This window comes from Diorhabda carinulata, chromosome 9 (genome assembly GCF_026250575.1).
Source record: "Diorhabda carinulata isolate Delta chromosome 9, icDioCari1.1, whole genome shotgun sequence".
NCBI lineage: Eukaryota > Metazoa > Arthropoda > Insecta > Coleoptera > Chrysomelidae > Diorhabda > Diorhabda carinulata.
Genome location: NC_079468.1, coordinates 2039099 through 2053426, shown reverse-complemented (window position 1 = coordinate 2053426; position 14328 = coordinate 2039099). Strand labels below are relative to the sequence as shown.

Sequence of the window (14328 nt, the reverse complement as noted above, 5' to 3'; positions counted from 1 at the left end):
ATCTTTCCCCGGATGCAAACAGTACTAAACATAAGTTAAAATTGGGTTGATAAAGAGCAACCCCATTAAAACAACTCTATAACATTTACTTGGAATAATCATCTAGACATGGGGACTAAACTTTAAGATGGTGTAGTGGTTATACCAAACACTCTCAAACCCATCGCTTGTTTGGTGATCAAAAACTGTACAAACAAAGAAGCCCCCAGACTAGCATCCAAACCCTACTGTAGCCTCGTGAGATGCCATATCAATAAAAAACTAAACGGATAGCTAAAGAATCAGATGGAGTCGCTAAGCGTAAGACTATCCATATCATCTGAGGAACTTCTCTTGATGACTAGAAACTATATTAAATTGGTGGCGGATCTTATGATATCACAGTAGGCTACTAGAAGGACAACTGCAGATTCATTTCATCAAGACCTAACTACCCCAAGAAGTGATACTAACACCTTTGGAAGTGGGACACACAAAACCCCCAAAAAATAGCCTCCTTTTGGAGGATTTTACTACATTTTGGAAGCAGTTCAATGAGATGTAGTGTCTTGTATGAAATATCTTCTAAGTATACGTGCTATAAAGCCAAAACAATCTACAATAGTTTGATCCCAACACCTTTAACATAATCATTTAAAATAAAGGGTAATACTAAATCTGGTTATTTAAATGAAAACTTTGATAGATATAAAAATTATTTATTAATAAAATATGTGCAGAAATAATACAATCATTCTGAGTCTGACAAGTATAATTCATTAGCATCCTGAATACTGATACTTAAATTCACATTATTGTAACATCCCTTGTATTTTCGTACATAATCACCCCACAAATAAATATTCTCACATTTCGGACATCGTCCTTCAATAGGAATGTATTCTCCGGGCTTTAAAAAACTGTTAGATAAACAAAGTAAATGAGTTGTTAGATCACAGTTGTAATTAACACATTTAATTGCTTGAGTGATAATTTTTTCGCTACATACATCGCAGGTTTGGATAATATTTGAATTATTATCAGTTAAAGTTGGTTTTGTCACTTTTTTACTCACTACTGCACCATTACATATCGGCATATGAAGTGGAGGTAATGAACACACCTAAATGGAAATCTGTATATTTGTATACATATAAATTATAGTTTAAATCACTTACTGGGAAATCAGTGATGAAATCTTGATTTAACCATCGGATACAAAGTGGTAGTCTACACCATGGTCCCACTTGTAGCATTTCCGATAAAACTCTTATACAAAAGTCAAACGTTTTTTCAGTTTTTTTCTTTTTACTTACATGTTTTAACCTCCTAGATACATGAGGATGTTGCCAGGCCCATTCAAACTACAAAATCTATTTCAATACAATTTATATATTAATATAATGTGAAAACTGATACCCGAAGTGCTGATATGTCATTTGGAAATCCATGTATTATTAATACCATAGACCTAACGAAAAACAAATTAAATACTCATACGAAAAAATATAATAGATTATACCATGGTCCTTTATTACTAGTTTTCCATGCGCCTCCAAATTGTTTTCCCTTATTGTGTTGCTTAATCCTACGATTGGGATCTACTGTATACCCTATGTAAGTCCTACCTTTGTACTTAATATTCAAACAGTATAATAAATATACTCCATAAAAGTTTTCTATGGTATCTGCACTCATTTACAATATTTGTAATAAATATTCAGTAGTATTAATTTAAAAGTTTATAGTTGTTTTCGTAGTTTAAATAGAAAGTGAGGTTAAGTTTATTTAACGTCAAATAAAAAATGAATAAAGAATTAGAGGAAGGAGCGGTGTAATTGGCGGCATAACAAACTTCCGATGCCAGCCGAACAAATTCTACACTAAGAAAAATCATTCTCGTCAAAATTTTGTAGATAAAAAATGTTTGAACAACTCAAATAGGCGATTTTGTTTATTGAAACTTGTAGAAAAAACTATTTAATAATTTCACAAAGTTCTTGAAAATTAACTCTCCTTAAAGTATAAATGTTAACACTATTTATTAGGAACTCAACTTTCGCTAGTCCTAGAAAATTAGTCTATGTTTCTGTCTGATTTTCATAAATTTGTCAAAAAAAAACAGGGAATGCGAATAAATGTTTATTGAAATTGGATTTTTCGGTTTTCTGGAATCAAAAAACGAGGGGACCACGATAGTTACGAAATGTTTATAAAACTCCCTAAATTTGTGAAATCCAAATTACATTATTAATTTTTTTAAAATAAAACAAAAATTTGTAAACATTTTTTATTAGTTATAATTTTATACACTTTTCAATATAAATGAATAAATATATTAAATAGATGAGGTAGTTGAATTAATTCAAATAAATAAGACAACCAATATCTTACATCATACTTTATGTATATTTATCTATTTTTTGAGCTAAATTTAATCTCATTAAATAAGGAACAACAGAAAAATTGTTATTTTCAAACCTAATAACACATTTATCTAACAGTAAAGAAAATTGTTAAACTAACAATTACAATAAATACAAATGGCAGCCAGGTTTTTAAGAAACCTGTAAATGAAACGTACTTACTATATAATAACATTAAAATCGCCAATTTCACCATATTCCAACTGGTAGATTTATTATACTGCATTAAATTAAGAGCAGTTGCTACATGGGAATGGCAGTTGTCACAACATAAATTATGCATTCTAGTTTTGTATATTTCTGAAGCTTCAGTAACTCCACTATCCCATCCACTGAAAGAGAAATTGTTAATTTATTCAGTAAATAGTAGATTTTAATCTAAAATTAAATGTGGTAAACTCTTCTAAAGAAGTGTAAATGTCGATTATACAGTACCTAATACCTCCTCTGGCTAAGGAATATCGAAGTTGCCAGTATTTTGTGGGTCTTCCGAATGCCATATTATCTTCAGACACATAATATGGTCCTGCAAAGTCTCTTATAACACCTGAAGACATAGCTATACCCATATGTCCTATGAATGGAAATAGCCACGTTAATAAAGGTATCGGAGTCCAAACGATACAAAAGGGGTATTTGTCTTTACGAAAATCTATTTCTTCGGTCACCATTTCGTTTGATTCTGGAATTTCCATTTAATATTATGAAATATTTGTTTATAATTTTTCATTTAAATCAAAGTAAATATTGACATGCTTAATCAGGTTGTATTGACAAGCAAAAAATAACAATTTCCCTAGATATATGCACAAATGTCATATATGACAAAAATATGATGACTAAACTTTGAAAGAAATGCTTTTCGAATTATTTTTACAAAATTTTAAATTTTTCATTAATTAAAATTAAGAATATACTTATGGTTGGTATCAATTGCAACAAAACGTAGTTAAGTGTGTAGTCATATGAGAAGGATTCAGATATCGTCATAAATTAAGCGTAATAGAAACAGCCAATCAGTGCTATTCCCTAAAACAACATAATTAAAATTGTAATTTTTTAGAAAAATATATATATTAGTAACATCAATTTTCATTACTAAATATCTAACTTAAGCATTTAACTGGAAATTCATGGTTTATTATCTATTATAGATACGAATACCACTCCAATAGCATAGAGATTTTTGATAATAGCGTTAATATCATCCTCATGTGACTGCACCGTAACATTAAAACGCCAAAGTCATTTGTCAATACCAATGTCAAGCTTAGAAATGAGCATATAAAATAAACAAACAGAAGCGGTGAATGGTAATCGAAAAATATGGTGTGAATAAAATTGAAACTATTTAAGAATAAAAAATGGCTTCGTCTCAGGACGCTTGGTATCTTTCTCTATTAGGTTTAGCCGAATATTTCAGGACATCCAGTCCTCCAATGATCAAATGTTGTATTCAATGTTTACAAGCTGTTTTTAATTTTAAACCGCCGCAAAGAGTTGAAGCAAGAACTCACCTACAACTCGGTAATATTTTATTAACACACACCAAAAATATCGATTTAGCTAAGAATCATTTAGAACAGGCCGTGAGTACAAATACATTTTCATGCTTATAGAATAATCATATTTTTTTTTCTTTTCAGTGGTTATTATCTCAGTCAATTAATTCGTTTGATGACGTGAAGTTTGAAGCCGCCAGCGTTTTAGCTGAATTATACGAACAGCAAGAACAAATATCCCTATCGAAACCAATTTTAAGGAAAGCTATTGAGTTATCACAACATAATGTGTATTGGCATTGTAGACTGATATTCCAACTAGCAGTACGTAATTTTAATAGATTTTAATTAATGTATAATATTACAATAACTATACTTTATAGCAAATTCATGCAACTGAGAAAGATTATACCCTCGCAAGTAGTTTATTAGGTGTTGGTGTAGATTATGCTCATATTTCAAATGCTTCTTATACAAGAGTATTATTTTTGTTAAGTAAAGGAATGGTAAGTATTTTATGTATTTATAGAAAAGTTTATATCAATTTTTTCAATTCTCAGTTATTATTAATTGATAAAAAATTGCAAGAAGTGCAACAAGTTTTAAACCAAGCCGGACATTTAATTGAGACGTGGACGGGAGCTGTTTATCAAAAAGAATATGTTAAAGTATATTTTCTTGTTTTACAAGTATGTCATTATCTAATGGCTGGTCAAGTTAAAAGTGTTAAACCGTGTTTAAAGCAGCTCCAACAGAGTATACAAACTATTATGGCTTCCGATGATGGTGAGTTTTCAAATTTTTTTATTTAAAGCTACTTTACTACTCATAGCAATAGGTAAATATAATCATAGATGTTTTGAGGGAGGAGTTGTCCACTGATGACTCTCAGAAACTTTTATTTGATATTTATAGGGCTAGGACAAAATTGTTGAAAGAGGAGGAAGATGACCTAAGCAGAGTAGCAGTTATAAACTGGCAGGATATAACCAAGGAGGATTATGGGGACTGATCCACCTCAACAAGCATTTTGGGATTCAACCCCATTATTATATATAGTTCTAATAAATCAAAGGTTGTTTCCACTTCAATTTTGTGTGTACAGGTTCATTTAGCAGGTTGAATTCTTCATTTTGATAACTGGTTCGTTTTTGATACTAAGCGAGTGTATTTACTCTTTTACTGTTGGTATTTTCAAGTCTTTATGGATTTTTTATTGCTTACACACCAAGGGGGCGTTAAGAATGCTGCAGTTTAATTTTAACTGAATTTTTTGTATTATTTTTTGGTCTTTGAACAGCCCCACAACTGGTTGCCAGTTTAGATTGGATATTTTACTGGAAAGTCATTATATTAGTTTTGAATCTAGTACTAGATCTGGTTTTTTTTGTTGTGAAAGCTGTAACTAACCAGCAAGGGGTGTAATCCACCCCAATAAAGGGATCTAAGAGATTGAATGGCTTAATGATGGATGATGTTGATTATCTGTAGTAGGACAAATATTTTTTTTGGCAGTTGATTAAATATTTGACTGGTGGTTTTATCGAATCCTGGTACTTTATGGATATTTATCAGTTATTATTTCTTTTGGAGAAAATTTTTAATTGGTGAACTCATTGAGTATGGTGTGTCGAGGAAGTGTTTTTCTCTATTGTTTGGGGTTTGTTCAGGTTTGCTGAAGATATCTGCAAAGGTTGTTGGATTTTCTTGATCAGATTTTGCCTAGGTATCGTTCTTTGTTTTAAGCGGGAATATGTAGTTTGATGGTGCTCTTGGATTTTTTAGTACATTTTGAACGTTGTTCTAGTTTTTATGGGTCCAAGTGCGGGTGATATGTTTTTGTGGATGCCGAAAGAACATTTGTACGTTCTGGTTTATTTAGTCACCGTTATGCATAGTATGCAGGCCGGTTATATGGAAAAAGCCCAAAAATATACTGATAAGGCTTTAATGCAGATTGAAAAATTGAAAAGTAAGTAAAATTCTTTTAGTTCACTTTTATGAGTAATTTTATGATTTTCTTTAGCATAAAATCCTTTTTTTGTTGTTATTTGAGTACTAGGATGTACATATATTGGTTTTGTTGGAGTCCAAAAATGAGAAACTAAAGAAATTTAAAACGTTTTCTTGGAAATTATTACAAAAAGTTCACTATCAAGAAAAATTATCACTAATTTTCAAATTTTATAACTTTTTTCTTCATAAAACCTTATTTGACACGTTGACTGCCCAATGTACAGTTATTGAAACGGCATTTAACGTGTTAATATGGGACTGTATATATCTGTTACTGTTTTATAGTTGTAGATAATAAACCGATTCTATCAGTATTCCAATTAATGTTATTGGAACATATAATAATGTGCCGTTTAGTAATGGGTAATAAAACGCAAGCTCTACAAGAAATATCATCAGCGGCTGCATTATGCAAACAAAGTCCCCGTCTATTAGAAACTCACGGACCTCAACTGCATACTTTATTAGGATTATATTCTATGAGTATGAATTGTATGGAAGCAGCGGAAGCTCAATTTATAGCTGCCTTAAACGTGAGTTTGCAATCTTGTACTTTCGAAGGGTGAAAAGCCCCTTCATATTTTTTATAATCACAAAAAACTGTTTTAGACGTCTAGAGAAAGAGAACTTTGGACATTCGCTAATCTCAATTTGGCTATTGTTTATTTAAGGGGTAAAAGAGAAGCAGATTTTAACGCTTTACATGATAGAATTAATCCGGAAAGTCTTCCTTCGCATTCTCACAGCTTAAGAGCAGCAGCTTATTACGTACAAGGCTTACAAGCTTTCTTTCAAGGTAGATATAATGAAGCAAAGTAAGTATTTCGATTATTGACGAACAATTTTTCTTAGTGTAATATTTATTTAAGGAGATACCTCAGGGAGACGTTGAAAATGGCCAACGCCGAAGACTTAAATAGATTAACGTCATGTTCTTTGGTTCTTCTAGGTCATATATTTTTATCTTTGGGTAATAGCAGGGAAAGTATGAACATGGTAACGCCTGCTATGCAATTGGCAAGCAAAATACCCGATGTACACGTTCAATTATGGGCTTCGGCTATTCTCAAAGGTCAGTTTATCGATAACGGCAAAAATTTTCTTTATACATGATTTTTTATTTTGTAGATTTGAATCGTATTTGTGGGGATACGCAACAAGAAAACGAATCGTATCAGAGACACGTTAATTTTTCACAGATGTTATTAACAGATCATTTTCAAGCATCTCAAATGCCCGAACATAATCTTATAATGTGGACGCATGGTAATTTCCCAACGGATACTCCAACTACTTCGAATAGTCTCATATAAACTGGTCGGTGTGAGTTCTCTTTGGGCTTTCTTAAAAACATCCCTCTAGGTCTTCTTTTAAGCACCTTCTAAACCTTTTTGTTTCTTAAAACAACCATTTTTTTCCTTATTTTGTTTCATTATTACAAGTTTGAGGTTTATGTACATAACCGTTGATGGTCTGATCAGTCCTTTAGCTTGGTGAACATCTTTTTATCCAACTATCAACTTTTTTCTATCGAATTATCTCTTTGATCTTCTTCCAACCATCTCCAGATCTTTTTGTTTCCTAAAACTATCATTTTTTTCTTATTTTGCTTCATTATTACAAATTTGAGGTTTTGAGCTTCATTTCCAAAACCGTTGATGACCTTCTCAACCATTCACTATCATCTCATCCAACTATTAACCTTTCTTTTCGATCGGATTACAAGGAATCATCTACTTCCGTTGAGAATATACATATTCGTAGATGATTTTTTGAACCTGATCAGTCCATTAGGTTAAGGAATTCCTTGTAGTTCCTTTTCCGAAACTATCAGTCTCTAGAGATTGTGATTATATATTTTAAGTAAAATTAGATACGTACCTTTAAGTCTAATATTTCTCAACATGTGGTGGTGATTTAATTATTTTTACTTCCTATTTATTATTACTTACCTGATATGATGATTTATCTTCCACTGTTATATTTGGTTTATCGATTTTAAAACAACGTCCAACATGGTCGTGTATCTGTATGTTACGGTTTTAACTGCAGATTTAGGCCTTATTGACTTTTTTTATCATACACACTTTATACATTTTATTATTTTATTTAATATAAAAATATTGTTAGTCCCCTATATAGAATTTTTCCATGAAATGCGTGGATTATTAATACAGACTTTTTTTAATATAATTTATATTTACACGAATATATTAAATTGTCTTTTATCAATTCACTTGGTAATAATTTTAAATCAGCATCTTTATAAATATTTTTTGAAAATACTAGTTTTTTTTTTAATTTAATCCTGTGAATACTAATAACCCTGAAGGTGAAAAATGAAACGTATCCTGAAAAGAATTAGGCACAAATAACATTTTTTAATTGTTTTAACACGTTAACTGCCAATTATGTCAACTAACTTCCCCGAAGTGACTTTTGTTACATATATTAATAGGAAATGATTCGTGAAACTTTTTTTTTAATTTTCTGTTTTCTATTAAACCAAATCCTGAAAATTATCACGGTAATTAATGTGTTAAAAAAGCTACGAGGGTATTTGAAGAAGATATACTTTTGATTGTTCATGAATAAACGACAAATAATTTATAAAAAGAAAAGTAATAGTAAAATGAGTTTTGCTCATGGAGCTTCTAACGTTACAACGCTAGTTTTTACAAAAAAGATTATGGTAGAATCATAGGGTTTTTTTGGAATTAGCTACAAGGGTGATTAAAAAAAAATGAAGATAAGCTAAGTGGATACATAGCAAATATAATGAATATATCACCCTGTATAGTGGAAAATAAACGTACAAGAATGAACAAGTCTCTTCTTGAGATACTTTTTAACGTTTTTAAACAAAATATTTCCTTCAAGAAGTGTAGGATTTTTCTGAAAATTGAACAAATCTTGTGATATGACATGGATGTGTAAAAAAATTGATTAGAGTAAAATATTGCTAAAAGGAGGCTCATAATTCAAAGAAATACTCTTAAGCGATGTATATAAGAGAGAAAAAATTTAGAATGAATTACGAGGGTGATTAAAAAAGTTGGAAGATGAGTAAAGTGAGTGGTACACAGTGAATATAAGACAAAGAAACATATGAACTGTATGAACCCTGTATAGTGAAAAATAAATGAAATTAGAATGAAAATTTCCATTTTGGGATCATTTTTTAACGTTTTCACTTGAAAATTATCGTTTTAGAATTGTTGGATTTTTTGAAACCTGAAGGATTCTGCTGACATGACATGGGCGCATAAAAAAATATATATAGACTAAAATATCACTAATAGGAGGCTCATAATTCGAAAAAATACTCTTAAAGGACGTATATAAGAGAGAAAAAAATTAAATTGAGTTACGGGGGTGATTAAAAAAGTTGGTAGATGAGTAAAGTAGGTAGTAGACAGTGAATATAAGATAAAAGAAACACTCTGTATAGTGAAAAGAAACGCAATTTTTCTCTTTAGTCACTTTCCAACGTTTTTACACAAAAATTATCGTTCAAAAGGTATGTTACTCGATTTACGAGGGAGATTGGAGAAGTTATTCATATAAAACAATTATAGAATACAAATATCAAGTATTATGCTCTATGTTCTTGACTATAATTGAGCAAAAATGAGCTGCTCTATAAAAGGACTTTCTAAACAACAAAAAAAAGCAGTTTCAATAGAAAAAGATTATTAAAAAACTAGTATCTTGTAAGAAAAAAGAATTTTTATCACGAATTATAAAAATACTGATCGACTGCACAAATAAATGATCAAACGGATATTTCTTGAATTTGAACACGTTTTTTCATAGTTCCCGGTGTAACAGGAACCCCCTGCGGCCTGAGGATCCCCTGGTTTGTACTTGCTGTCGGTAGAACCTCCACAACCGGAGACGGATGTTCATCGTTTCTATCAAGAAGTACATCTTGACTGGTACTGGTAACATCAGGTGGATGGAAACTGGGGTGAAGGTTTTCTATTCTTTTGGCTGGAGGCGGAGAGGATTTAAAATTTTGGATAGGTAGTTCTGTTATTTGGATATCGCTAAAACGTTTTTGATTATAGGTGCAATCATCTATAAATTTGTGTCTGCCACATTTCGTATTTGCGGGTTGTATTTCGTAGGATTTGTCGTAGCCTTCTCCTGACGAACTACTACAGCTTCCTGAAAAAAATATGCATTACGTGATATATTTATCGAAGCGACTATAAATTTTCTACGGGAAATTAGGTTATAAGAAATATGTAAAATTCACAAAAAGTACTATTCGTTTTTCTATTGGAGAAAAAAAAAACAGACAGAAACAAAATACGTAAAAAAGTTGATGTACAACACTAAAAATTAACAATTTTATAGTAATTGTAAATTTTCACTATCAAAAATCAACGTTTCTCTTCTCTCCCTTCTTGCTTATCGGCCTTGTCGTGTCTTAATTTAGTAAGTACTATGAAAGATTCTAAGAGTACTGCTGTGTAGTTACACGGAAAAAGGTTATATTACGGGAAAAGAAGAATAACCTAAATATTTATCCTTGATCCAATATGACGTTAAATGTCAAACAGTTTCAAATTGTGAATAAAATTTGTAGATGTTTTTGTTTGACGATTATCTTAGTTTATGGAAATTGTTTTTTTTATAAAACACTTTTCAGAATGTATAGTAAATATGAAGACATTAATTTAGGAAAATCGTGATACGAGTGAACGGTATGTTTAAAAAATTGTCTTCTTTGTCAGAACGACTCTCACAATGAATCACAAGTTAACGTTACTTTAAATTGAAAGAAAAACAATGAAATAAAAAAAATAGGACACGAAACAACATAATTCACTTCAAATATACCAAATTTGAAAAAAAAAAAAAAAACAAATGAAAGTGATGCATCAATCAAGTATTTTTGATATTAAAATTAAACTAAACTTTAGATTAAGGATTGTCGAATTGGATGTTCATATTATTACGGTCGCCCACAATATGAAATCTATTGATATATTTTTTGATAATGCTACTTTATTTTGCTACTTACCGGATTCATTTTGTGCCTCTTTGATTTTCTGCTTATTCTTTTCTCTGTCTCTCTGATGATAGATGCCGGCGAAGATGAGAACGTTGAGTAATAAAAGGAAACAACCGACGGCTATAGTAATCGTAAGGGCGGTGGTGTAATTCTGATAATGACTTGAAGCTAACTTTCTTAATATATTGTTAGACGTCTTCGTTTGACTCGGAAGATATATTGTTTGATTTGGAGGGCATTCTGTAGTTGTTGCCTGAAAAATATAATTTGTGCATTAAATATTTATAACACGAATCTTCTCGTGATTTAATTATATATTTACCTGAAGAGCTGTATCAGATTTTGGCGGCAATAGCGTGGTAACTGGATTCTCTGTTGATATAGTTGATGCCATTGTCGTGACATGATGAAAATATGTCGGTTTTTCTTTGAGCTGCGGTCGAACGAAACCTTATTGAAAATAAAATACAGTTGCATTGATGTATCCAAATATAATTTTACTAAAAAGAATTAAGAAAATTCTTGTAGTGACTTTCAAAGTCGCCACAAAGTTTTAAGCATATTACAAATTACCACTAGGTACGTGGCCAAAAATTTTCTATTGGAGGGGTCCGACCCCCTTCCCCCTCGCAATTTTTCCTTCATTATTGATCCGTTATAAAACACTTTTTATTATTTTTTTCTAGACAATCTTACCCTGAAAACTCAGTTCATGTTCCCATCTTTAAAGGGCAAATTTTCAAATGAAAATTGTTGAGGGGGTGGAAAATCCAGTCAGGAAAACGGTTCCGACAATAGGAATGTTCCAAAACCAGCTTTTGGTCAAAATTCATTTCGAAAATTTCATCAGGACCGGCTGAGGGGGAGCGAATTGTTAAATTTTGTTCTGCGATTTGGCTGAAAATCTGGCATAAGGGGTTTTCGGGGATGAGAAATCCAATGACGTTATCAGCTTTGCTATCGGATTCCAGTGACATGGTCAAAAAATAAAACGACAAAAATTTTTGTTTCCGTCTTTTGAAAAATAGTAAATTACAAAACAGAAAATGTCAGATCAATGAACTAATAAACTGAAATGCAGCTTAAAAATTGATAGATTGATGTATTTGTAAATTGGGAGTTTTTTTTTGCGTTTTCCCTACCACTATACAGAACAGACAGAATTTCAAAGATGTTGATTACCTACCACTTGTCCAAATATTTTTTATCAATCATCAATTACCCGAGTCGAAATTCTGATTTTGAATATAAAAGATATACCGTCATAATATTGGTCGTCTTCTTCTTGGAACTGATGGTGTCTCATGGATACGTCGTCACCGTCACCGGGCCTATGTAGTTGAGGTATCAAATTCAACCAAAGGGACATCTTGTGACCCCGGTAGTGGTCTTTCTTCTCTAAATGATTTCCTGAAAATATTATCAATCTCAAATCCAGATATAAAAGATGTGGAGACATGATAATCATAGTTTTCCATTCGGAAGACTAGAAGTTAACAGAAGTAGATTTGAACATTGACTTTCTGTGTTTGATATTTCGGGATCTCAGACATCTGAAGGGACAATCCAACCAAAGGATACACCAGTGGTCATCTAAGTACACGAAACAATACGAAAGAAGAACCAGAAGAATCATGAGGGACTATTAAAGAATCCAACCAATATTTTTTACTGTAAACCACTTTATATCGTGTTTTATCTGTTTTAAAGAACTGGTAGATGACGTTCTAGGACCAGAGATTAAATTTGGATCATTAAATTCCAAGAAACAAACCAGAAGCACGACAACAGACCTAGAAGAAACTTTCTCGGTAAAGACAGCAGTAGATCCAATATTTTCTAGTGAAAACTGGTAATTAAGCTAAAAATGTGACTCACCAATCTCCAAATAAAATTGATTTATAGTATCGTAAGTATCCCAAAATGGAAAGGTTGATGTCTGCTTATCAGTTAAAGACTTTTGATCCGGTAGGTCACCATTCGGATTCCTGTAAGATACGAAAAACGCACATTATTCTTCTCGATTTTCAACTCAGTTCGGATCATTTCCCATACAAAAACCCCATTATTATAAGGATAGATGCTCGTTAAAATGCTTACCCGCTTTTAACGAAATTACTGATATAATGGATCAGCGCTTTTGATATGGCAGCATCATTAGTTGTGTAATTGTAAGGAGAATAGAAACCAGCACCGGTCAGAGGAAAGCCCAAAGCGTAAGGAAGCTCATCTCCTCGTACGCTTCCGAATCTCTAAAAGACAAAACAGTTTGAATATAACCAACCTGAATTTATTACAACAAATATCGCGTAGTAAACTCACCATCGGGACGTCTCGTTCTCCATTGTGGTGTTGGAAATGGAAAAAAAACGTCCCCCCCCCCTTCGAACTATGCAAATATCCTATCCTTATCAGAGGGGCTGCGGTGTGTCCGTCGCTAAGTACATCGAGCGTGGCATCCCTGGAAATAAAGTTATTAACTTTAAAACGACCATAAAATTAGATCTCACCTCACGCTCAAGGGATTCTGCGAGGGTTTCTCCCAATCGGTATATTCGTTCTTCAAAGTGGAAAAAATTTCGTTTAGATGATAATAGTAAGCGTTTCGTACGTATGTTCTCAAAATTCTATCTCTTTTCGTTTCGTTGAAACCGAATTCTAAATCTTGAGCGTTGAGGTCCAGATATGATTCGGTTGTAATGAGACCGAATAAGAGAGCTCTGTCCGGAAAATCGGCTAATTCGTATCCTTGGGATGTGGAGATGGTTGGAGCTCCGATAGTGGGCGGAACTGCAGTTGGATTTACTAGAATTGTACCGTCCACAAATGGAGCGAAACCTGTCGAATCAAAATCGCGATAAAGGTTATGTTATACAGTCAGTTATTACTAACAAGCATAAAAAGGATACGAGAATAAAAACTTTACAATATATCATATCATTTCGAAGCTAATACGTTTAGTTTTGAAATTTTACTAATTAAATTGGTCAAGAATATATTCTATTGAATGATTTACCTGGAAGAAACCGTGGAACGTCTAACCGTGTATCAAGTAAATGATTTAAAGGTTGTAGTCTTAAACATGGAGCTAAATCATCTTCTAACAGATCTCCATAACATCTTGTATGAAGGGATACACTTCTCTTCACCCAAAGAGGATCTTTTTGTAATGCCCACGGGCTCAGACTTGATCCGCTTAATAATATCACCCGATGAAGTAGTTCTAATAAAAAAAAATATGTATACCAAATATGGAAGTGTTTAGTGTTAGTGTATAAATAAATGGAGTAAATTAGAAGTAAAACATTAATACCATATCATTTGCTATGTAATGAAGAATAGTAAGAAAAAATAATAGTCAATAGTTGTACCAATCAAAAAG

General features: G+C 32.0%; 4 protein-coding genes across 7 annotated transcripts in view; 1 reads left to right on the top strand and 3 right to left on the bottom strand.

The window, feature by feature from the left end:
- Positions 1-677: 677 nt before the first annotated feature.
- Positions 678-1785, bottom strand: LOC130897884 (structure-specific endonuclease subunit slx1). Its single transcript, XM_057806823.1, has 4 exons — positions 1502-1785; positions 1399-1450; positions 1158-1343; positions 678-1102 (listed from the first exon to the last, which is right to left on the bottom strand). The coding sequence occupies exons 1-4, from the start codon at positions 1675-1677 to the stop codon at positions 731-733; spliced, it is 786 nt and encodes a 261-aa protein (XP_057662806.1). The 5' UTR covers positions 1678-1785; the 3' UTR covers positions 678-730.
- A 470-nt stretch (positions 1786-2255) lies between these two features.
- Positions 2256-3342, bottom strand: LOC130897894 (transmembrane protein 222). The gene is made up of 2 exons (XM_057806842.1): positions 2841-3342; positions 2256-2737 (listed from the first exon to the last, which is right to left on the bottom strand). The coding sequence occupies exons 1-2, from the start codon at positions 3098-3100 to the stop codon at positions 2473-2475; spliced, it is 525 nt and encodes a 174-aa protein (XP_057662825.1). The 5' UTR covers positions 3101-3342; the 3' UTR covers positions 2256-2472.
- A 327-nt stretch (positions 3343-3669) lies between these two features.
- On the top strand, positions 3670-8397 carry LOC130898328 (MAU2 chromatid cohesion factor homolog). 2 transcript variants are annotated; one of them, XM_057807558.1, is made up of 9 exons: positions 3670-3994; positions 4052-4231; positions 4291-4413; positions 4468-4693; positions 5715-5879; positions 6209-6456; positions 6533-6738; positions 6793-6995; positions 7052-8397. In XM_057807558.1, exons 1-9 carry the CDS (start codon positions 3770-3772, stop codon positions 7234-7236), a joined length of 1761 nt encoding a protein of 586 aa, XP_057663541.1. In that variant the 5' UTR covers positions 3670-3769; the 3' UTR covers positions 7237-8397. The 2 variants fall into 2 exon arrangements, with proteins under 2 accessions (XP_057663541.1, XP_057663542.1); XM_057807559.1 differs by having other exon boundaries at positions 6796-6995; positions 7052-8059.
- Positions 8011-14328, bottom strand: part of LOC130898327 (neuroligin-1-like) — a 27869-nt gene continuing 21551 nt past the window's right edge. For all 3 annotated transcript variants that reach the window (XM_057807555.1, XM_057807557.1, XM_057807556.1), the window contains 9 exons: positions 13963-14169; positions 13457-13784; positions 13269-13407; positions 13047-13198; positions 12825-12934; positions 12207-12356; positions 11269-11396; positions 10956-11199; positions 8011-10093 (listed from right to left, as the gene is read on the bottom strand). In XM_057807555.1, coding sequence (XP_057663538.1) covers positions 9699-10093; positions 10956-11199; positions 11269-11396; positions 12207-12356; positions 12825-12934; positions 13047-13198; positions 13269-13407; positions 13457-13784; positions 13963-14169 — 1853 coding nt within the window. In that variant the 3' untranslated portion in view covers positions 8011-9698. The remainder of the gene's footprint in view (positions 10094-10955; positions 11200-11268; positions 11397-12206; positions 12357-12824; positions 12935-13046; positions 13199-13268; positions 13408-13456; positions 13785-13962; positions 14170-14328) is intronic.

Coding starts and splice junctions, on each gene's coding strand:
- LOC130897884 (XM_057806823.1), bottom strand. CDS start 1,677: ATGAGTGCAGATACCATAGAAAACTTTTATGGAGTATATTTATTATAC. Junction 1,451..1,501: donor ACTAGTAATAAAGGACCATG/GTATAATCTATT, acceptor GTTTTTCGTTAG/GTCTATGGTATTAATAATAC. Junction 1,103..1,157: donor ATTTCATCACTGATTTCCCA/GTAAGTGATTTA, acceptor ATTTCCATTTAG/GTGTGTTCATTACCTCCACT.
- LOC130897894 (XM_057806842.1), bottom strand. CDS start 3,100: ATGGAAATTCCAGAATCAAACGAAATGGTGACCGAAGAAATAGATTTT. Junction 2,738..2,840: donor TTAGCCAGAGGAGGTATTAG/GTACTGTATAAT, acceptor TTTCTCTTTCAG/TGGATGGGATAGTGGAGTTA.
- LOC130898328 (XM_057807558.1), top strand. CDS start 3,770: ATGGCTTCGTCTCAGGACGCTTGGTATCTTTCTCTATTAGGTTTAGCC. Junction 4,694..5,714: donor TATTATGGCTTCCGATGATG/GTGAGTTTTCAA, acceptor ACGTTGTTCTAG/TTTTTATGGGTCCAAGTGCG. Junction 6,996..7,051: donor GGCTTCGGCTATTCTCAAAG/GTCAGTTTATCG, acceptor TTTATTTTGTAG/ATTTGAATCGTATTTGTGGG.